Raw genomic sequence first — 23307 nt, 5'->3', positions numbered from 1 at the left:
GATACCTTGACTGAACTTGACACTCTAACCAGACCCCCACAGCAGGAGGGGCACACTTCAGGGAAACTGAGGATGGTAGCCTTGACCTCCATCACCTAGCATTCATTTCAAAAGGAAAACACGTAAGTGAAGGGATACCGGAACCCAAATATTTCCAAGAATTTAAAGGCAACACTTTTTGCTGTATGACCTCTAATACAAACTATATGATCTAGCATGCAGTGACATTGTTATTTACTCAGAATACTACTTTTTAACCATTCTATAAAGAACATATTTTTCAACATCGCTGGTTGGACATGACTACGGTACTTCAGTCAAAGCCCAGTTGAAAACATACTAAAGCTTGTGGTTATTGGAGCTTTTGGACTTAAAATACCTTGAAGCTCAGAGTTCTCAAGTCTGCAGGCAGATTACTTAGGCTGATAAACAAAACAGGAAAAAACCAAAGCAAAAAGAAAACAGTAGAAAACAGTCCCTCTTAAGGTACCGCTGTAGGAACACTGACTATAGGACTCCCGGTAGGAATTACTGAATTATTTACCTTTGCAAGGTCTTCCTCTATAACATCATTTCGCATCTGAGCAGCATCCAACTGAGTGTAGAATCGTGCACCAATCATAGGCATGATATCATTTACGCTGCGAAGCCTGTTTTGGTCAGTCAGCAAATACCTGCCAAGATATCCCCACAGCCCAAAAGATTACTTAAACATGCTGCAAATGCCAGTGCTTTTCCTATTATGATTTTATAACTGTTGGACCCTGATGTCTATTTAATACACAAAAGTGACAATCACAGCATTTCTTAAAATATATATTAACAGAGAAAACATGTTAACTTATATACACCCAGTCAATTATTTACATAAGATGGGAGTGCATTTTCGTGGAAATGTATAGTTCACCCACTCAAACAGCAGGAACATACTCAAAAGAGACAGAAGACTCCAAGATTCATTTTGTCGCATAACTGTTTTTCAAATAAGGGAGGGGACAGAGATTTCTACTTTTTCCTCTTAGGTTAATATAGTCACCATTTCTCCTCTTCTGAAGAGTAATAATACACAGACAAGAAAAACTAGCACTCAACCCTTTGGTCAAAAAAGCAATGTGCCTATTTCCCAACACATTCTGAACTGTGAGATAAGACTACCACATCACTACTTAGGTAACAGGGAAAAAAGCCCAGTATTGAAGACAAATTTAAATGCTTGTTTGTTTTGTTTAAGCTGGAAATTAAATTCTTATCAGGAGCTTTAATTGCAGTTAGCAAAGAAAGCACATTCATTTGATTAGCTATATCATAAAAATACACATTATACAAATTCATTCTAAATTATAATGTTTAACAATGCATTGAAAAGGCATGCAGACAACTCTGTCAGTAGTTATATCTAATCTTATTTGCTTCTGAAAATATTATGACACTTTCATTTGTATGTTTAAAAAAGTAATAATTTCCTTTAATTTTTTTTTAAACAAACAAAAAACCCCAACAAACATGTAGTAGCAAACTTACAAAATCAGATTCTTCAGATCAGAGGAATAGTTGATTGTCACCAGTTCCATTGCTTTCTGCAAATTCTCTCTCTGAATTCCTGATAAAGAATTGCAAGCCAAAGCCAATACAACTTTCCCCAGGGAGATCAGATCTGCTTGCTAACAAGGAAAACACACAGATAAGATTTTTAGTATAGATAAATATTACCTAGGGTACTAGATGGCATTTAAAAAAAGATAGTTCTTCAATAATGTTAGAAGAGTTTAAGCAACTAAACTAAGAGCTATTCAAATTATAGTTCAATAAAACTGTCCAAGTTATAGTAGTTAAAAAGTGCCGAGGAAAATCTGTCCTGATACTTGGTGATTTCTAGGTATTACATTTATATCTGAATGCTTAAAATTTACCTACTTTTAGCTTAAGTAGTAGCTTTAGAACCAGAGAGAACTCCTATGTAGTGAGCAGAAGGTCTGCAAAAACACTCTCCTAACCACCCACACACTTGCTCCTGAGGTGTCAAGGAGTTGGTGGCAAGTCTTCCTAATATGAGATGCATATCAAGGATGACTTACTACAACAGAAACATCATTTTCTGGACTCTCATCTTTTCACACTGGTTATCCAGAGGGGTAACTACGTTCACCTGCCTCTGGCTGCATGGCTGAGCAGAGCCTTCCCTGCAGCCACATCTCCCAGGCGCTGAGGGACAGAGTAATGAAAACATTTCCAAGTCTCTCAATGTCCCTGCTGTTTCCATATCAAGTATGATTAAGTAGCATGACTTAAACATGGATACGCAACATGGCAGAAGTTAAAAAGCACAGCACTCTTGTAGCTAATGAAGACAGAAAGAGGACATGGAAAACGAGACAGAAATAAGGACAAAAAGTGCTGGAGAAGGAAATGGGACTGGCATTTGCTAGACTATCTCCTATGGAACCAGGGATTCCTGAGTATCGGCATTCCTTCGTACTTTGGCAAGTAAAACAAGCAAACAAATTCCATCCCGGTGGGAACCAATTTGCTTCCACCACCAAGTAGTCAATTTTAGCAGCTGAGGACACTACTGTAGTACTAAACAGGAATCTTGGTGATGTGGATTCTATACAGAGACATCTGTCACCTGGCACAATAGCATTTTTATTATTTTTTTTCCCCTTCCAAAAGACTTAGAAGTATGTATGTATTTGTACTAGCCATGAGATGATCTTTCTTGTTTCTGCAGTCCTCTACACTTAACACCTTTCAACTTTTAATAATTCATAAGTATGTCTACTAAATAAATCTGCTATCATCAAACAACCCTGACCAATACACACAAAATTTAAAACTTCTGGCAAGACCTTGTGAAAAACTAGTCTTCCTTTACATAGATGTTTTCATAATACAGACTGCATTAGATTTTAAAAATGCTTAAGAGCGAGCCTACATTAACATTAGCCAGGAAATTCTAATTCCAGGCTTTTGTGGGGTTTTTGAGCATCTGACTTGCAACATTAATTTTTGTTTGTTTTGCAAAGTACATCTAATAGAAAAACTGGCAGACATGATACAACACACCAATTCAGCCTCAAACACACACAATTCAAATTACATGCTTAACTTTAGTTGCAGAAGTGGCTTAGATTCATTCCACTAATTTTATTAACTTGACCCTCAAGCGACTCAGTCTGATAGAATCAAGATACCTGTATTCTGCAAGACAATTCAGATTTTGAGCAAGGTGAATTGCTCTCTGGAGGCACCTCACTACTGACTGACAGCTGAAACCTGGCAATAAAATGTTATTACAATGGCCCATGGTTTATGTTTCATAAGTGCACAAAGATAGGTAAAGACAGGGGGATAGACCACAAAAACTTAAGGGAGTCAGATTCCTATTTTAGAAGGGATCAAACTACCATCCACTGACACACTATCTGCACAGATAGGGAACACAACTTCCCAGAAGCTGGGGTGAACCATCTCTTCTATAAGGAAGAAATCCACATATACCTATTAGACCCTAATGCTGCTTCTGAAAATGTCAACAGATTCAGCTCTTCCTGCTTCCAGACAGAGAAAGGTTAAAAGAGGCACACAATTACTAGACCTCCCTGGAGAAGGGACGCCAGAAATTAATGCTGTATTCCTATAGTAGGCTCCCCTAGTACAAGGTACAGATCAACCCCAGCCACGATCATATTTCCCTGCTTATACTCCATACCAGCTTTTCAAATATTTATGGGTCATACCAGTTCCTTTTGCCACAGACCTGCCAAAAGACTTTTACTACAGTAACTATCAACAGTGACTCCTAAGTCATACTAAGTTGATTTTCATTGTCAAGGAAAAGCTTTACAGCTTTTAAGTACAGGCTGCCTTTTGTTCAAAAATGTACCTTACATGCAACTAATGACCATTTAATTAGCAATTCAATTCATAACTGTAACCTGTAATAACATCTCTTATCTCCTGAAAGCTTTGCTAGTAGAAATGTCATCATCATCTAGTTAGTTAACAGAAATATTACATAGCATTGGACTAAAAAGCAGCCCCTAGAAGATAAATTCAGAAACAGTCCTCTTCATTAGTATCTCCCTGTTATCAAATGTATTTCAAGTATATTAGTGAGCAATTTGAAGTTTAATTGAACAGGTACCCTTTCCCTTCTGCATATATATATTTTTTAATATTAAAAAGTAAGTGCTACTATGCCAAGTGCCCTGGATACACCTCAGCATTTTATACACTTGGGTTTATCTTTCAGACATGTAAGCTAGTCAAATAAATCTTATTTTTTACAAGGCCCATTTCACATAAACTCTTTGGAACTGACATTTCTGTTTATCCAGTTCCACTGCTTTGCTTGGATCAATATAATCTCATCCACTCTACAATTCTGTGGATACACCTATCCTTTTAAGTTCTGGAACTGCACTTAAAAGTCCCTCCAAGTTCCTAGATTTTATTTATTATTTATTTTTGTAAAGCAAACATTAATATTTTAGATGCCTCTTCAACTAGTTTCTTTAAATTGGGAGAAGTGTATGTGAAAGTTATTTTGGTTTGCTGAGTTACAAATATTTACTTTGAGAAAATGTAACCTTATAGCCCTTGTTAAATCAATAAAACTTGTTTTCTCATTTTTTTAATGGAGAGAACTCACCTTCATTTTATTCCAAATACAGAAATATTTATTAAGCCTTTTTACTGCTTCCTACACCACCATTTACCATTTTCCCATCTGTACCTCATGATTGACTGACAAAACTGAAAGACTCAGGTGTGGGAAATTATGTGCTGGAATTTATATAGATTTAACACCTTGGTTTTAATGTAAACAGCCATTCATATTTCATTTACTTCTTTTTAGCTTCCCTTATTGTGCCTTCATTTAACTCTGAAATGATCATATAAATTCATGTGTTTAACAAGGATTGTAAAGAACAATTGCATTCCTTTTGCACAGCCTCTTGCTGTTCTGGCTAACTCCTTCCTATCTATATTAACAATGGGAAATAGCCAGAAAGCGACAAATGCTAACAAAAATACCTTCCTCCATTGAAGACAGCAACAAGGAAATGCATATTAGCTGGGCAGCAGACCAAGAGATAACCTACATTTTTAACAGTCACAGGAGTCTCAGAGGAATTCAGGAACTAGGTCATGGATCAAGAGGAAAAAGGACAAGCAGCAGCTGTTATTTTGTAATTTTATCTGGCTAGGACAAACAAAGGTAGAGGATGATAAATGACTGTGAATTTCAAGGAATGAACTCAGTCCAGAATCTTTGAATGAACAAAATGGACAGTGAAAGCCGAGCCCTTCTAGAGGAAGTGACAAAAAAAGGCAATACAATATTTTCTAACTCCAATTTCTTTTCTGGATTAGCAGTGATTCCTGAACAATTTGGATATTAACAATGTATTAAAAAAGCAAAACCATCCCCCCTAAACAAAAATGGGCATTAACAAGCAAGTTAGTTGCCAAGTGTTAGGCTGCCACAATGGTAAATGCTTTTGACAGACTCATATACCTGCAAGTATTTTTAGAGTTGTACCTCCAAGTACATGAAATGTTTTGCTTTAAAATTACTTGAAGGTCACAGTATCTCACAAGGATCTCTATCCCAGGTGCAATTAAAATAAATTTAAAGTAGTATTTAAATTCTAAAAAAATCTCATTACAGTTTTAGACACTGAATCCCTTGCTTGCATGTATTCCTATCTTCTCTCAGCTGTTTTCCACAAAATTATCACCAAAAGCCCATTGATATGTAGCTTAGGGTGAGCAGGGAATCCTTTGATGTACTACTCAAAGTACACTGAAAATGGCTTTACTGTATAATTAAAAAAAAAAAGTTGCTATGTTTTAGGACATGGTCTCCAATAAACTACTTTTTGCCTGGCCAAGGTTCAAACATTTCATTTATTACTGGAAGACTCTGAATAAGCAGATTTCTCACAGTGAATAAGTTGAATTAATGAAAATAAATTAAATCCAACTCCCTGCTGTAGTCTTTCACTCCCAGTATGGACAGGGTATGTGACGAATGCTGAAGCAACGTACTTTACCCTGAGTGGAAGAGGCCTCCTGTACTCAGTGATGTTCCAGGTCACTGTGGAATAGTTTGTTAAGTCTAAAGGGATTCTTCTTAATTCAGGAACTATGCAGAGTCTACACTTTGGAGAACGTCAGGAAAGCACAGAAAAACTAGAAGCCTAAAATAAAGGTACACTAGAAGCATTTAGGACTAAGGCCTTAGTGCATTCACTTAGAAGATCTTACTCCTCTGTGAACAGGTATTCAATACTTAAGTTATTTTTGTTAAAATAACAAAACAAAGCAGAGCAAGAACTGTTACTGAACCATGATTTTTTGATCTCTAACACTAGATTTTTCTTTTCCTTCCTTTGAAAAATTTGTATTTCCAATCACTTCTGACTTAAGTTTGTTGAATACTAGTAATTCATCCTGTTTGTTGAGTTAGCTAAAATTTCAGAAGCAAAAGAAAGCTAAATGAGCATTCTCCTTTCTAAATTACAAGCAAATTTCAACAATGCTTAGCAGAACCAAGATCAAATTAGGAATGAAAAAAGTACAGTTATTTAGGGACAGACATATTGGACTATAGTTTAATTAAAATACTTGTCTTCCAAAAGGAATCACACTGGTTCTCAGTATTCCCTATGTCAAGTCACCAATCTAACTACAGACTGTTGCCTTACCTGAAATTGAGCCATTAATGCCAGTGGATTATTTTGACTGTTGTCAAATGTCAAAACATCAAAGATTCCAACACAATTAACTCGTAACCTTTAGGAATGAGGAAAGAAATAAGTAAATAGGTGTCATTAAGTTTTGTTGGTTACTTGATTTTTTTTGTCTAGCATTCATGGAATACTTTGATATGGTATAAGTCACCAGTACTCAGTAAATTACTATGAAGCAGAAAATACTAATTTTACTATTTGATAAAATAGTGAACAGTCTTCAGTTTACAAATCAACAAATTTCTAGATTGTTAGTAGTGGATCTGAACAGTACTTTGAGAATAACGCATAAGTTTTCCCAAAATATGGTTATAGAAGTTTAAAAAAAATTACAAGTTTTAGCACATTGTCTTATGCCAGTTAAAAGTAACAGAACTTCCTAGTCAGAGTTTGCTATTTTCCCAAGTGGTGCATGGTCAGCAGCTACCCTGAACACAGATCACAAGAACAGAGTGAGAACTAACACTTCCATCACCTTGTTTTGCCTGTTACTAGAATCTTTGTTGGATCCATGACTCGGCACGCCAGCCCTGCTGTGTGAATGGTCCGTAATGCAGAACTGAGCTGCACAATATATGCCCATATCAAGGACTCTGGAAGCAATCCAGCATGCTGCCGTGGTAGAGGTCCATCATGCTGACCTAGAAGCAAAACATTGCAAGCATCAATAGAAGGCTACTAATCAAAATTCAAATTAGAATATTTTGAATTATATAATTAACTTACACATACATTTCATTCAAGCCTTAACAGTCCCCAAGAGACATACCTATCATACTTTAACAGTTGGTTGGTTTGGGGTTGAGGTTTTTCTTGTTTGGTTTAGGCTGGGGTTTTTTTGAAGGATACCATAGTTTAAAATGTTGACAATTCATTAGGTGGTATTATTTTCACTCCCATATTCAGGAAAACCATGCTGATTTTAAAGTTTAGGATGAATAATCATTATGAAAAGAGCACTAAAAAATTGCTGAAAGTAGGTGGTACATCTAAATATGCTGGTATTCTGAAACAATAAGCATGTACCACAACAGCTGCAACAAATCTCATTTTACCCCATTTATTGTAGGAAGGCTTAAAAATTACACATTCTCTATCATCTGATAAGACGAAGAAAAAAAATAAGCTAGTTTAAAATTACATGGGCAAATCAGACTGGAAGATTTGGTAGCTCAACATCACTGAACACAACTTCGTGTACGTTCTGCTGTGACCCCGGTCCCTGACAAGTCATCACTGCATGACCCCTATTCAATGGGCCATATGAAAGCAATGCACCCCTCCCACATAAATTTACAGTCCTCCTTCCTTTCAAAACCAAAACTAATTCTTTGCAAACACACCCAAATTCTATGTTAAACTGTTTCTGAGTAATACTGAGCCACAGATGGAAACAAAGATAGAGATAACAAATGTTATTTTTAGTAAGATGTGTGTAATACAAAGAAATTATTACTGTTAGCATGGCACAAAGCTGAGGTAAGAGAAGAAAATACATCCACAGTATGACGGTGCATCTTAATTTTACAAAATAAGGCATTTTTTTGAGGTTGCCTCACTACTAATCTTGTGACCAATAAAATCATCAGTACTCAATAAAATCATCAGTACTCAATAAAATCATGTAAGCATCCAATTCAGTTGTAAACTGACTGCAGTCCTCTCTTCCAAACATTTGTTTCTTGGGGGTTTTGAGTTTGTTTTGTCTGTTTCTTTTTTCCTCTCCCTATGGGAGCACATGAACATCTATGCAGTTGCTCAAAATAAGTTTGTGTGTCCTTGCATGTGTCCACACATGCACATACATATATACACACTAGTCAAACCATGAAACATTACTGAAAAATTTTTACTTAGAAATTTTACTGATTTTGGGGTGATGGGTTGGGAGTGTTCCCAGCTTTCCTGTCTGAGCTTTTCTTTGTTTTTAGACTTTAGATCATTTTTCAGGTTTAAGGTGCTTTGGTTTAGATTATAAAGATCAGGACTGACTTCTTTAAATAACAATAAGCCTGGCATGTCTATTGAAGGCTGAATATAATGAGATATTCTTTGTTTTTTTCTGGCCTCTTGATGAATCATTATGCAAATCACTTCCCACAAACCAGCATACCAGAAGCCTCACTAGCAAACTTTTTTCCCCTCGTAATTCTTGTCATTCTGAAGGAGAGAGAATCATGATACAAAAGCAATTGAGGAGATATAGCCTCCTTTATTAGTTGAGGCTCTTTCTCTAGTTACTACTTGCTATGGAATACACTCTACATTTAGTAAACAGCAACATGTGTGATATGTTTAACAGGAATACGTACAGACACTGCAAGATGGAGTTCTTTGTATGACAAAAGTATGTCCAGAACAGAAATGTTGCTATAATATCCCAAAGGCAGAGAAAACTCTGGTGTTATGTTTCTGCATGCAACTTAAAAACAAGAGCACTTGTCCTTTGATTTCCAGATAAAAGCCAGGTAACCAAGAGAGTATCCAGCACATGTTGAAAAGCTGAAAGATCAGAGTTCAGCACAGCCTCTCCCCTCTATCAGAAAAATCTCCATCAAGCAATAACATTGTTTTACCACTAGAAAGACACGCTTGAGGCTACAGGCAAATCTACACTGCTGCTTCCAGGCTGGCTGGTTGCAACCCACATTCCCATACACTAAAGGTACAAGCTGAAACACTTGAGCAATCAGTTTTGAAACGCTGTCTTACACATGCACATATATATGTTTAAAACAAGTAAGATTAAAAGCAGCCCAGTTTGCTGCACTGCTGACTATAAAGTATGTGCTCTGAAGGCCCATCAGGCCTGCCACAGACAGCACTCGAGTGAGGACGAGACCCAAAACCTCATTCTTTAGGCAAAATACACAGTGGAAAGCTTTTGAAACAGTGCTGAACACAGTGGAAAACATCACAATATAAGAAAATGCTACAAAAATGACCAAAATTAAGAGTGGTATTTTAGAGGTTTCAGGGTTGATTTGAAAAAGGCTTCCCACCACAGGCTGAATCCACAGCTACAACATACAAAATTTCAGATTATGTTCTTCCCACCTACTGCAGGGCAGATTCACCTATCCCACTACCTTCATCTCAATAAGGTGCAGAACGCAGATATTAATGGAGAAGATTAAAACTTAAAGAACTGCCATCCCAAACACATGGGTTATCCATTACTCCTCCTTGCTGTATTAAGATAAACTCATTGTCAGCATTATTTATTTATTTGTTTTTAAGTTCTGTGGTATGATGTTCTCAACTTAGCAAGAAATGTCCCCTTTGCACTAGTGGGCATGTGTATAATACTTTTTCGTTTGTTTAAAATCCATTCAAATGAAATTCAATTCCTCAAAGCAAAGAAAGCCAGGAATAGTCCCAGGGTGGGAAGGAAGAGCTGGGACCACCAGCAGTAGGACCTGTTTTACATCACCAGAAACACTTGAAGGAAGCATGCTAACAAACAGCAATTCTCAGTTTCAGGGACAGGGGAAAAAAAAAATATAAAGGAAAAAAAAGCCCAGTGAAAGATTCAGCTGCTCACAAACCCAACCTCTCAGGCCTGTAAACCAGTCTTTTACCTTGAGAAGCGTGAATTGTTCAGTGTTTGCTCAGTGTTCCCAAGTTACAGCACTGAAAGTAAGATAAATGCAGTAGTCTTCCTTTCTCTCCTTTCTCCAGGGAAAGGTGAGTTTCGGTTGTGCATTTCCCAATTTTCAATATACAAAAAGGTTCTGAACTACTAGCGCAGCACTATATTTTGTAAAAAATCTAAATATATTGAAAGCCTGAATTGACTTTGAAAAAGTTCCAGCTTCCACCAAAGGTATGTTAGTATAATTATCAGTCAAATATTTTGTCCTCAACAACATCACATTGACTTTCAATATTTGCAGATTCTTTCTCTTCATTACAGTTTAAGTACACAACTTCTTTGTTTTTCAATTTAAGAAGTAGTTTATGAATGAACATTCAGCAACTGTGGATGCAAAAACTGTAAAGTCAGAAGCAAAGTCCATTTTCATACATTACATACTACTACTGTGTCCAAAAGAAAAAAAGATCCAGGAAATTTGCTTCTCTTCTTCATTAGAAAGCATCTGTTTGTTGAAAAGCTGAAACTGTGGTGCTGAAAACTACTATTAACAGCATGTACACCAATGTTTAATTACTCAGAGTGTTTTTAATAAACAGACCAAAGGACATCTCAAAGGCATGCTTATCTCTACCAACCACAAAAATTCATCAGGACGAAGAAAAAGCCTTGCTGGCAGGAGTGGGTAGCTATTGTTAACTTGTCAGGATTTTCTACGTGACAATTTTAAAATATATAAATTCTGAATGTAGTTTACCAATTTAATTATTGGACTGCTAAGAACATTTCAGCACGTTTGGGTTAACTTGCTAATTTAAAGAGAACATCACTTCTGCAGAGATAAATGTACTAACATGTATTCGAATCTTAAGTGGAGAAATATCAGAAAGGTGGAAGAAAACCAACAAGTTCCAGAACGATAGATTTAATGTTTAGACACTTTTGACAGAAATAAGTGTTCTGAAGCAATATGAGGAATGATAATCAAACAAAAAGGAACTTTTCAAATCAGTGTACTCTGAGTGATAATTAACTGAAAAGTCAAGCTCCCGATTTTAAAACTTGTGAAAATTTAGGAAATACAACATAACATTGGATTATCACACTGTAGCACCTAAAGAGGATATTTCATCGAATAAAGAACACAGGCAATAAATTCTATAGAATTCAGAAGTAACAAAAATATTAGTTTACAGTATAAAAAATGAAAAAATTAGCTGCTATTTTTTCCCATACCAAATCTCTTCCAAAGTCGTTCTGTATCAGAGTCTGTAAATGGCATGGAAAAAAAAAAAAAAAAAGAAAAAGAAAAAGACTGACCATACTGACACCAGTGACATGCAAGACAGCTATGTAAACCATCAACCTCATCTTTTCACTGTCAAAGTCTCACGTTGCCAACTGGAGTGTTCAACATAAATAAGGTTGCATACCTGAAATCAAATTCTCTGAGTTCACTGATCAGGTTGACAGTGTTGTGCCTCCTAAAACCTTTAAAAGCAATTGCACTAATCTGGGCCTCATGCTGCAGAGTACCCAACTTCCATCCATTCCCCTGCTTCTCTTGGGAGTCTCCTCTAGGCAGGCAGACGGCCAAGAAACTCTGTGAGGGGACGGAGAAAGGATCCGTGAAGGCAGGCAATTCTGAGAAATCAAGTTATAGGTATGCAATCTTATTTTTCTCTCTTAAATTGCTCCTTCTACTGAGGACCAGACTAGAAAGCAGCAGTTACCAAAAAAGAAAGGCCAGAGCAAAGATGTGCAGAAAGATTTGGCAAAATTGGAGAATTTCAAGTGACTTGTTTCTAGTTTATCTAACAAAAATACTGGAAAAGCAGGTAAAGAGAAGTGTCCCAGGTAGGAGAGAGTTATTTTCCTTACATATCCCTGTAAACTCTGCTGCAACAGTTCCTTTTAATTAAATAATACTTTGGTTTGGCATAACAGAAACTGACAACTTATTTCCAGTTTCAAAGACTGCCCATGCCTACACAACTAAGTTGTAGTAGGTCAAATAAATGCTCCAGATAGCCCACTAGCGTGTTTCAAAGACATTCTAGAATCAGAACAGTAGCTTGCAATAGATACAAGTGTATGAACATAAAAAACTAGAATACTCTTCTAGCCTCCAATGATTTGCAGGTCAGAGAACTCCTGAGCTAGACATAGTGTCTTTGCAGTTAACAGTCCTCAAGTATTTTCTCCCCCATAAGTAAGCTCACTTTCCCCTTGAACCCAGGCAAATGTTCACAATAACCTGTGACAAAGTTCCAAGGCTTCATTATCTTTACACAGGTTTTGAATTAGCTACCTGGCTAGTTTCATTTGACAGTCCGTAGTTCTAGGCTGGAAGAAATAGCAAACTATTGTTGCTTATTAATTTTTTCCTTTAGCCTTGATGATTTTTCAGATATCTACTATATTCCAGTAATTTTTAACCCCACCATATTCCCGTGCATCTTTAAGAGCATGAAAAGTACTATTCCACTTCACTGTTCCGTGACTTTGATTATCTCTGTCACCTCTTTGACTTCTTTGCTGGTCTTCTACACCCTTCAAATTGTGTAAGAAGGACCACAACTACAGATCTGAGTGTAGGATGCACCCGTATCTTGAACATAATGTCTTCTGTTTCATTGTTTACTCTCTTCTTAATAATCTGCACCAATCCATTTCCTATTCCTGCTATTCAGCAAGAGAATGATATTTTCCTTAATTTACTTAACTATAGCCCCAGATCTATTATTATTGAGTGGTAACAGCCATGACAAAGGCAATCATTTTATTTTTATAGTTTTGTTTTCCCCTCAATCACATCGGTTTACATTACATCACCTGCTAGATTATTGCCAAGAGTCTTGTAAGATCCTTCTGCAATCCATCACAATTGGCCTTTGTTTTTAACAAACGAAATAATTTGGTATTATCAGCAATCTTTGACGGACCATTCTTTATCTTCAGTGAAAATAAGTGAATGTGTTTAGAAATACAACTCCCAGTACATATTCTTGTGAGACTCCATCAGTTATCTCCCTTCACTGTAAAAATCAACTGTTCACTCTTACCCTGTCTCTTATTTTCTGACCAGCTAATAACCTGGACAAGGATTTTTTTCTTTTGTCTCATGGTCACTTAGTTTCTTTTAGAGACTCTGATGAACGTAATTGAAAAGCCAAGATCTTACCTACTGGATCTTCCTTCAAAGGACTTTAATAGATTAATCAGACATTACTGCCCTTTATAGGAGCAAAATTTTAATTCATTTGCAGTGCGACAAAAGAACGTCCCCCCAAGAATTTTACAGTAACTTCTGTTTTACCTAGACCAGACATCATTCTTCTGTAATACTCTACAGAGGTATAAAAACATTACAAGGACTTATTTACATGGAAATTGAAACCACGGGTGGGAGACACTGGGAAGTCAAGTTCTGGATGTAGCAACCATTAACCTGGCGGTAGGTGTTCCAGACATATGCTACCAAATCAGCTTCACATCAGGCTCAATGAATTTGTAATCGCATTCTTTGACTCGCCATGGGATACGAGAAGTCAAATTAGGTTTCTCTGTCTGAGATACCACCAAAACCAATGGCAGAAATCAAGTTCCAAGCTCACTTATACCGGTCAGCTCAGAACAAAGCCAGTGGGAATTATTCAGTATGTAAGCGATCTACAAACCCTTGGAATGTATTCACTCATCACCAATCCATTATACTCTGATCTATCAGCCAAGTAAAGTTTTCCACATCAACTTTTGAAATAGATCGAATTCACAGCAAAAGGTTCTGTTTCAAAAGGCACACAAAAGAACAAGCATTAGTTTCTAATTCTCTTCATACACTTGCAGCCTAAAGACACTTAGGGAACACCTATTAAATAAACAAGGCCAGGTCACGGTCTTCTGATTGTCACTGCTGCTGGATCTAATTTCTGGGTTGGTCCTGCATCAAGCAGGAAACTGAGCCAAGAGCTCCAAGGGTACCTTCCTACCCAAAGTCCTGTGATTCCATTCAGCAATGAGCACATCTATGTCTCAGCTCTACTCATAGCTTCGGCCTATTGTGTTCCACACTACAACTGGATGCAGTTTGTGGGACAGCGTGGGTCACAAACTGGTCCTAACAGACACTATGATTGGCAGCACAGTGGTTTGGTGTGGAAGAGGCTTTAGCCTTTAGTCTGCTGGGCAACTTGCTGAGCCACAGACAGATTGTATTTACAAATGTATAATGGATGTAACTTTAGTGATTCCTTTGACGTTATAGTATAAACCTGAAAAAAAAGATCAGACCTATGATGTGAAGTTTGTGTCTGAAAATAATATGTTACAAGGATTTTTCAAACCGTTTCTTGTTTTAACTAGTACTTCATGTTTCAAAACATTAAATAGAACTCTGTCTAATTGGTCTTCATAATACTTCATATGGAAAAAACATTTGTAAATTGACATAGCATGTGCCTTCTACGATTTTGAAAACGTCTCCAGTGTCAAGTATCACCCAGTGACAGACCTGTAACCTCAGAGTTCTTGGCTTTCAGTCCTGTTCAAACTTATTTCCCTGTCAAAAGAACTGTAATACCCCTTACAAACAACATGAATTTTGCAAAGTAGTTATAAGTCAAATACGACCAGAAAAGTAAATTGCTTATTGTTAGACTTTCACCTTAACTTTTAACTCCAGTTATACTTTTCTTTCAAAAAAAACTACATGCAGAAATTTTACAAGTAGAAAGTGAAGAAAATTCTCTAGTCCAAATCCTCATGCAGTATGACAGAACTGATTAGCTAAAAAATTAAGTTAAACAACTATTTCTGACCAGCTACTTACTGCTTAAGTATTGGAAATAGCTTACAGAAGTATTGTATGTGTTTTCCTTACCCCATTTTCGTTTTGTGAAATAGGCATCAGCACTAGGGTCATTGAAGTGTCTGCTCATCATAGTCTCTCCTCCAGCATGAAAATCATATGCAAACACAAGAGCTTAAAAACAGAAACATGTGACAATTACTAACTCAAGCATATTTAGAAAAAAGTCAACACATCAGATGGAAAAAAAAAGAAAACCAGCAAAAAAAAAACCCCACAACACTTACAATGTTCTCCAAATGCTTTAGTGGTAAACACTTCACGCAAGGTTACTATATTTGAGTGCTGAATTTTTTTCCACATGTCAACCAATACCATGCACTTTGTGTTAACAAGACGAAAACCTAGGGGAAAAAAAAAAAACAAAACCAAAACCAATGGTTTAAAATGTAATGTTTTCAGGGAAAGTTTTTTATTTTAACATTTCTTCTGAAACTACTGAAATGCGACCAGATGTTAAAATACATGCTTAGGAATGCTAGTCCTAATGAGACAACTCAATTTTTCTCACCATGTATCCTCCGAAGGCAATATGGCAGGTCATCTTTACTATTTACAGCTTTATAGCATGATGTAATGTACCCAAAGTTACTTGTTTTCTGTATCCGATTGGGTGGTGGCAGTGGTTCTAAGGGAAAGAGACTGTGGTAGCTGTCCACTTCCGCAGGAACTGCTAAAATCAGTTTATACACAGAAACACATTAGGTGTCAGTTGACTTTGAGAAAGTTATTACAGTAGCAGAGTAGATTAAAATGACTACCATTAATACATAAGTTCTTTGCACCACCTCTCAGGTGCATGTAAGGTTAAAATGCGCTATTTTTGCTTTAATTACCAACATATAGGTTCCTTGCAAGAGAGATTCCACAGTGCTAAAATAACTGTCTTCAGAAAAACAGCTACATCTAGTTAAAAACAAAACAAAAGCACAGAATAGAGGAACAGTTCCATCTGCCATTTTCTCATTTGCCTTAAAAAGTCACCTTTCTGAATTACCTTTCTTTGTTGTTTTTTTCCTGCACAGATTCATAAAGTAGTACTGAGTTCCATAAACACCGTAAGAACCCTGTTTTCATCACAAAGAGGCAAATTTGAATCTTATGTGTTGTAACACAGTAGTTTTGAAACAGATAGAGAGGTGCTGAAGGTTTACAAATGACATCAAAAGATTACACTTGCAAGAAGAGATACACTTGTACAGCATTTGGATTAGTAAACTAAACCACATTTTTTACTGTATAATTATAACATTAACCACACATTTGAGAAGTAAGGATACTGCAACCAAAAAAGCAATGTTTAAACCAATCTGCATACAAACTGCAAATTCTCCAAAAGCCAAATTACAATGAATAGAACATGCTTCTCCTACCTGACAACAAGTACAAAGCTTTCTCTGATATACCAGCCAACTCACTTTAAAACAAACTAGTTTGTTTATATACAGCCTTCAAGAACATATGCATCCTTTAAAGGAATATCTAATATGCACAGAGTAATACAATACTGTTTTCCACAATTCTTTGTTGCCTCAATGATCTTTCCTTTCTCAGCAACTTTAAGTACTCCTAACCATTCAGGAGTTTCAAAACAGAAAAAAATGACAGAAAAAAAGAGAACACAGAAGAAACAAATTTCATGTTCCTGAAATACTTCGATTGTTGTTATCCACAGCTTAGACTGATGATTCATGAAAAATTTCATGAAAAATTAAAAACAAGTGGTGGTTTTTTGCAAGATGTTGTTAATATTCTTGAATATGTATGGTTGCAGAACAACATGATCACAGTTTGGTTTATAAGAAACACGCACTTACCAGGAATATCAGCCTGATCAATCTGGGCCATGGTTATTAAGTGTCTGTTGATCAGTTCCTACAAAACAAATTAAGTCCAGTTTTTGATCATTATAATTCAGCTCATGACCTTTGATAAATAACAGTACACTGTCTTTGAAGTACCAGCTACTTGTAGTAAAACAGTGAGTTGATGCAAGTTTCTAGGACGGGGTGGGGAGAAGACAACTATCTTGAAAATGTTAACAAAGCATATAAATGCCTGAAGAAAGGAGCTGCAGAGGACACATTAGTAAGAGCTAACCTTGACAGAGTCACCTACTACAGCAAAACTGAAACAAGTCACAGCCAGCCCTCACCTCAGACAAGGGCTCATTAACTAACACTTGCATATACTTTCATTTCAGTAAGAGACTTTAAAACTGGATAAGACTACAGCTCAAAGGGACACTACATAGATGAACTCATGCACACCAAAACAATACACAAAATAAGAACGTATAGCTGAATAGTAAATAACGGAAGACAGAATAGATTGCAGTCAGATATGTTGTAATCCAGATCCACCCCCTGTTGTACTCCACACATTACAGGACTATTCTTTTTTTTCAAATTCTCCACAGGGAAAACTGACTACACAGATTTTGGCTTGCTATTTCTCTTCTACTATCAATGATTTTCTAGGGCTTTTTTTGCCAAGATATTCAATTTTCTTTTAAATTCCCTATCATCTTACCTGTCTGAGCTCATCTGCCATGAAGAAGGAAGGTGCATTTGCTTTTGGCTGCATGTAAGCAACATGAGGTGCAGCTGGATGGTAAATGTGGTAGTTTGGAAATACCTGAAAGTAAAACATTTTAAGAAGCAGTTTAAAATACTTAAGGATAGGGAAAATGAATATTTTTGTCACCCTTTTAGGTTGAACTACTGAACTACAAAGTCTTCATGCATAGTACATGTTACAAATATACTGTCAAATACATTGCAATTTCCTTATGTGATATTCACTACCAATGCTTTCAAGAGTGTATGTATGTACATAGTTAACTTTTTTGTAATTGCCTTTTCCCCTCCACTGTAAATAAGTTATTTAACCTATCAAAACAAAAATTTTATTTTTTCATGTTTTCTCATTATGTATGTATGCCCTCAGATACATAACAAAAGCTTTTTTTCTATTGTTGTAGAAAAAAATCCCAAAACTCTACACAGAGCTAAACGAAAAATATATTTAAAAATTCCCCGGTCCTTAAATTTCAGTGATTTTGGAGAAAAATTGAAACAATTAGAAAGCCAAATCTTCATACAGAATAAGAGTTTCAAGGGCATTAAGAACAATCATATCAACCAATTCAGCATTTGGAAACTCCATACAGTTCTGTATTGAAATCAAACATACCATTCCTGTGACAGGTGCTGGAGTTGTATCAGTGTAGAAGTATGTCGTTCCACCCACTGTTTCCTTCTGGATCACCTGGCCAGTAGATGGAGGCTGAGAGACAGCATTAGCAACAGAAGCAGAGGCACTAGTAGGCACCATATAGTTTGCTGGGTTAGGAGTATGACTTCTTCTTCGAGGAGCAGGAGATGTATGAGGAGTTATTTTGGGGGAATGAAGAGGAGAAGATCCTGCTGACAGTGACATTCCTTAAAGAAACACAAGAAGATATTCTTGATCAAATTTGTCATGAAAAAAATGGCAATTTGAAAAAAAGAAAAAGAAAACAAAAACACACAAAAAACAGCCTTCACTACCAAGAATATTCTATGCAGATGAGATGCTTAAGGATTGCTACATCTGTGTGAAGAGCTAAAAGGTAAAACATTAAGAGCAAGACTGAATAGATAAATTTTCCCAAAAATCTTTGCTTAATTCAGAGGAAAGGGCTTGGGAACTTAGGATTTACACACGAAGAACTGGAATGAAAGACGCAGAAGTAGTAGAAATTGGGAGATGAATCAAGTCAATGCTGTGTTCTAGAAGAGAGTTTACTAAGCTGCAAAAAGATAAAATATTAAGGCCTGTATGATAACTGAATGTTCCTGTAACAGTTACATGACTGGTCAACGGAGCTCACCAAGCTGTACATCACAACACCTAATTACATGTATACCTTTTACTAGAACCAACTCCACAGCTATGAATGAGTATTAGAGTTGGATCTCCAGTAACTATAGTACACAAATAATAAATACACAATACATTACTTTTAATAATTTCAGAGGAGAAATCATGTTTTCCTATAATAATAATGTTCAAAAATCATCCTCCAAAGCATCTATTTAATATGCAACATAGATAACTTCTAAGAATATGAAGGTTCTTAGGCATTCATGCTGAGATTTTCAAATTTATTTAGAATTATTTTATTGACCAGTGCTCACCCTCAGCATTAGACAGGCAACTCAACTGAAACTTGAGAAGCTCAGCTTCTAAACAAAGTACATCAGTGTGGAAAAACAGGGACAAATTTTTTTGCACACACACTTTTTAGTTACCAAAAACTAGTTTAGTTACTTCGAGAGTCATTGTACTCAGAAATTTCAGATATGCTTATTTATAAAAGCAGATGTCAAAGAAAGCTCCCAGGGATAGGAAGAGATAATCCTTCAGAAAACTCCTAGTATTATGAGTAGAAGATCCTAGATATCCAAGTACTCAGATTAATATAAAGGAGAGAATCCATGAAGCTTATTGATGCTCAGTTCAACTTGGGATGTACTTTTTCTTTAAGAGTCAGAATTATATTAGTCATTCTAAATTATTTTTTGAATGGATGTAAGATACACAACTTTCATATTTAATGCTCTATGGACATCCAAGAATTCTTCTCTAGTTAAGAACTCAGCTGGTATTCATTTGCTTAAATTACTTCCATTTATAAGGTCTACTAACTAGAGTAAAAAACAGCAACTTTTTTTTCATACACAAATTTTAGTTACCAAAAAGTTATTTAGTTATTTCAATAAAGTTATTGTACACAGAGCTCTCGATATGCATCATCAGTAACATGTAGGAGTGTTTTTACATTTGTGTCTACAGTATCATAGTTACATCTCTCCTATTTTATTTTTAAAAACAAATCACAAAAGCAAATAATTTTAGTTTAATGGTTTAATCAGTAGCTGGGGAAAATTATTTTGAAACTATATTATCCTAATATAATTAACAGAATATTTATAACCTTTCATTTAGCTCAAATAATTTATTTGACATCTCAAAAACTACACATTTTAATTCAGCACAATTATTTCTTTTATTCTTGGAAAGTGAATAGTTCCAACAAAATAAACAAGATATTCCCATGTAAACCCTAAGGAAAATCTTATGCCTTTCTCTTTAGTAGGGTCTCTTCAGACATTTATTCTTTTTACAATATAAGAATATGAAAATTATAAAAGTATGTCTAGACTTTTTTGGGGCAGAGCTTTTCATTATATTAATACATGTACATACACACAATTTATAGATAAGTAATACTGTGAAATTGCTTGCTGATTAGTATATTAACTTAATAAAATGTGAACTACAATACGCACTTCTGAATGTTTAATTTTTAAAGTAGTTCTGAATGGTAACATAAGTAGCCTCCTAAAAATCTCTACGACTCAGCTGTATGAATGTAAAACATTACACATTGCGATAGCATTGGTTTATGCTACAAAAGTAATTAAGTTTCCATTAAGGTAAAAGTTGCCTTGAGTCACCAATACTTAAATATTTCAATAGCTGCTGCACAGATGGCTACATTTTTAACAAAAGCCTAAAACATTAATTCATTCTTAATCCATTGTGGGGAAAAGAACAATTTCAAAGGAAACAATATATTACTATTAGAATGCAAAGGCTAACTAAAATGGCCATAAAACTGAAGCAGGTCTACAATTTGTGCCCATGATGTTCAAGGGATTCTCTTCATCCAGGGGAAGTCACTGATGTGTCTTTTTCACTCTATTCCCATAAAACACAGTATTAACTGAAATCCTTGCTAGCATGTAATGTCTACCAAGATAGAAGTAACTGGCTTCAAGAAACTTCTATTTCAATAAAACATTCAATTGTAGGAACCAGGAAAAAGACCCAGTAGCCTCCATATATACTCAGGAAAAATTAGCCGAAGACTTCTCTACTTTGAAACAAAAACTGTACATACAAGACAGAGTATATTGTAAATCTTATTGTAGAAATGAAAGTGATGACTTGGAACCTTGCTGAAATTCTATTGTGACCTTCTACTGAAAGTTTCTCAGAAGAAAAATAATCTATCACTAGCAGTTCTTACTGATACAATTTCAAACAATTTCCACTGCAAGATTTACTTTTTTTAAAATTTATTCCTGCCAGAGAATGGTTACAAATACAAATCCTTAATATCCTTGCTTGTGTATTAACTCAAGATTGAAAGCAAAGGAAGACATCCAGATTTATACAAATCCTTTCAAACGACCTTCCAGCCTCAGTTACGTCTGATTTTAGAAGGACCTTGACAGTTCAATGAAAATCATCTGGTGGGAAGAACATACAGGCTTCTCATTTGCCAAGACACATGGTAAGTTCAAGATATGAGAGAAGCCTGACTACAGTTTGGTTTTAAAGTACTAGAACAATATCCTAGAAGAAATTTGCTGCTAGTGCTGCAGCGGGTAGCAACAGGTTGAGTCGGCAAATATTCAAGGTGACAGATTATTCTGAGACACCCTCTGTAGAGTCTAAATAAATATTAATTACGAGTCAAATACCACAAAAAAACTCCACTGAAACTGATGCACAGCTAAGTACTTACAGAAGCAAGTAACTGGGTACCCAAACTGAAGCAGATCTCACCAATTTCATTAGTATTTCAATCAGTTAAAACCTTACTAATATTAATACTTAATCACAAAGAGAATTAAAGAAAATAGCTGTATTAAAAGCTTAATATATATTCCTACTGACTCATACTGAAGCAAAAAATGGTACTAAAGATATAATGGTAACAATGTGTGTGTGGCAAAAAAAAAAAGCTTTCCCTGTGAGAGTTCAGCATTATCCTATATTAAAATTCAAATGCCCGCAGAAGTACTACAATAAACACCAAAAAGGCTGCTTCAAACCGTCCTTCCTGAGACTTATCTACTAGGAAAGGTACCTCTCCAATTCCTTGTACTGGTGGATCTCAGTACCCTCCAGGAAGAGTCATATGCTACCTTGAAAGGTAAACTGCAAGGAGAAAGGGCTTCTTTCACTTTGCAATTATTTACATGTTAAAAAATGGCATCACGGTATGTGGCTGTCATTGTATCATACCAACACAGAAATGGTTGTGGGTCTTTTCACAGTATTCAGAACAACTGTACAGGCTACCTACACATACTTGGAGCTCCTGCTGCTATTCTCACTTTAGGCAGAGAGATGATATTTACATATCCCTCTTTGTCATTATATTTGAAAGGCATTTGAGATAGTGCTCAAAGATATTTCATGAGATTAACACTCCTAATAAAGCTTTGCAGTGTGCAATGTCTTTGAATTAAAAGCTAGGTTGTATTTTGAATCTAAGAATTCATACAGGTCAACAGGATCCAAGAAAGTACACCAAGCATGAATTCCCGTTAAGGACTCGTACGTCTATATTTTTTTTATTCAATGGAAGTTTACAACTTAAGGAAGCAGGATTTCCTTAAGCTCTGTGTGTAAAAATCAGCTGGCCTACAACAAATATTTTTTTGAAAACAAAGGAATCCAATAAATGTTCTATACATACTTTCTTACCTTTGCCTACAAGTTTACTCATCTAAAACCATATAGCTATGCCTCTAAGGCTTGGAACACAGAGATAAAAAAAAAATATCAAGCATTTACTATTTTATTACTAAAATGTTTTGTACTTCAGAGATACTCCAGGCTCCTAGGTACATTTTGAGGAATAACTAAAAGTAAATAATAAAACCAGACTACTTCAAGACCTTATTTCAAGCAGCATCCTTAAATTCACTGTATATTTCTTTTCATTGTAAGCTCTCTATCAGGTCATTAGCATTAAACCTATATATTTCCAAGTTAATTAAATATGCTTTATTCCCTAAAAACTTTACAGTCATAAGTTCTTTCTCCTCACTTTTTTGGGGATAAAAATTTTATAGTCTCTTTTCCTTCTTCCTCTCTTGTGTTATTCTGGCATGACTGTGGAGCTTCCTCCGCATAATGCTGCACCATATGTGACACAGGAGGTCAGAACAAGCTCTCAGAGCCTTAGGCTGCTCAAACTGCCTCAGATGAAAGTGCTCGACCCCCAGCTGAGGCAGGAG

At 35.8% G+C, this 23307-nt stretch overlaps 1 protein-coding gene across 6 annotated transcripts in view; it reads right to left on the bottom strand.

Moving 5' to 3' along the window:
- PAN3 (poly(A) specific ribonuclease subunit PAN3) overlaps positions 1 to 23307 on the bottom strand; it is an 82146-nt gene that overhangs the window by 9862 nt on the left and 48977 nt on the right. For 5 of the 6 annotated variants that reach the window (XR_011737537.1, XM_065830289.2, XM_071804542.1 and 2 more), the window contains 10 exons: positions 18419 to 18666; positions 17756 to 17860; positions 17041 to 17098; positions 15735 to 15896; positions 15451 to 15567; positions 15236 to 15337; positions 7234 to 7399; positions 6714 to 6801; positions 1522 to 1661; positions 545 to 674 (listed from right to left, as the gene is read on the bottom strand). Coding sequence is in view for 5 of the 6 variants with exons in the window: in XM_065830289.2 (XP_065686361.2) it covers positions 545 to 674; positions 1522 to 1661; positions 6714 to 6801; positions 7234 to 7399; positions 15236 to 15337; positions 15451 to 15567; positions 15735 to 15896; positions 17041 to 17098; positions 17756 to 17860; positions 18419 to 18666 (1316 nt within the window). In the remaining variant the exon portion in view is untranslated. The remainder of the gene's footprint in view (positions 1 to 544; positions 675 to 1521; positions 1662 to 6713; positions 6802 to 7233; positions 7400 to 15235; positions 15338 to 15450; positions 15568 to 15734; positions 15897 to 17040; positions 17099 to 17755; positions 17861 to 18418; positions 18667 to 23307) is intronic. The other variant, XM_065830300.2, reaches the window with a different exon arrangement.

The sequence above is a fragment of the Patagioenas fasciata genome, chromosome 1, assembly GCF_037038585.1.
Source record: "Patagioenas fasciata isolate bPatFas1 chromosome 1, bPatFas1.hap1, whole genome shotgun sequence".
Classification (NCBI taxonomy): domain Eukaryota; kingdom Metazoa; phylum Chordata; class Aves; order Columbiformes; family Columbidae; genus Patagioenas; species Patagioenas fasciata.
The sequence above is the reverse complement of the archived record's forward strand: the minus strand, read 5'-3'. Positions and strand labels throughout refer to the sequence as shown.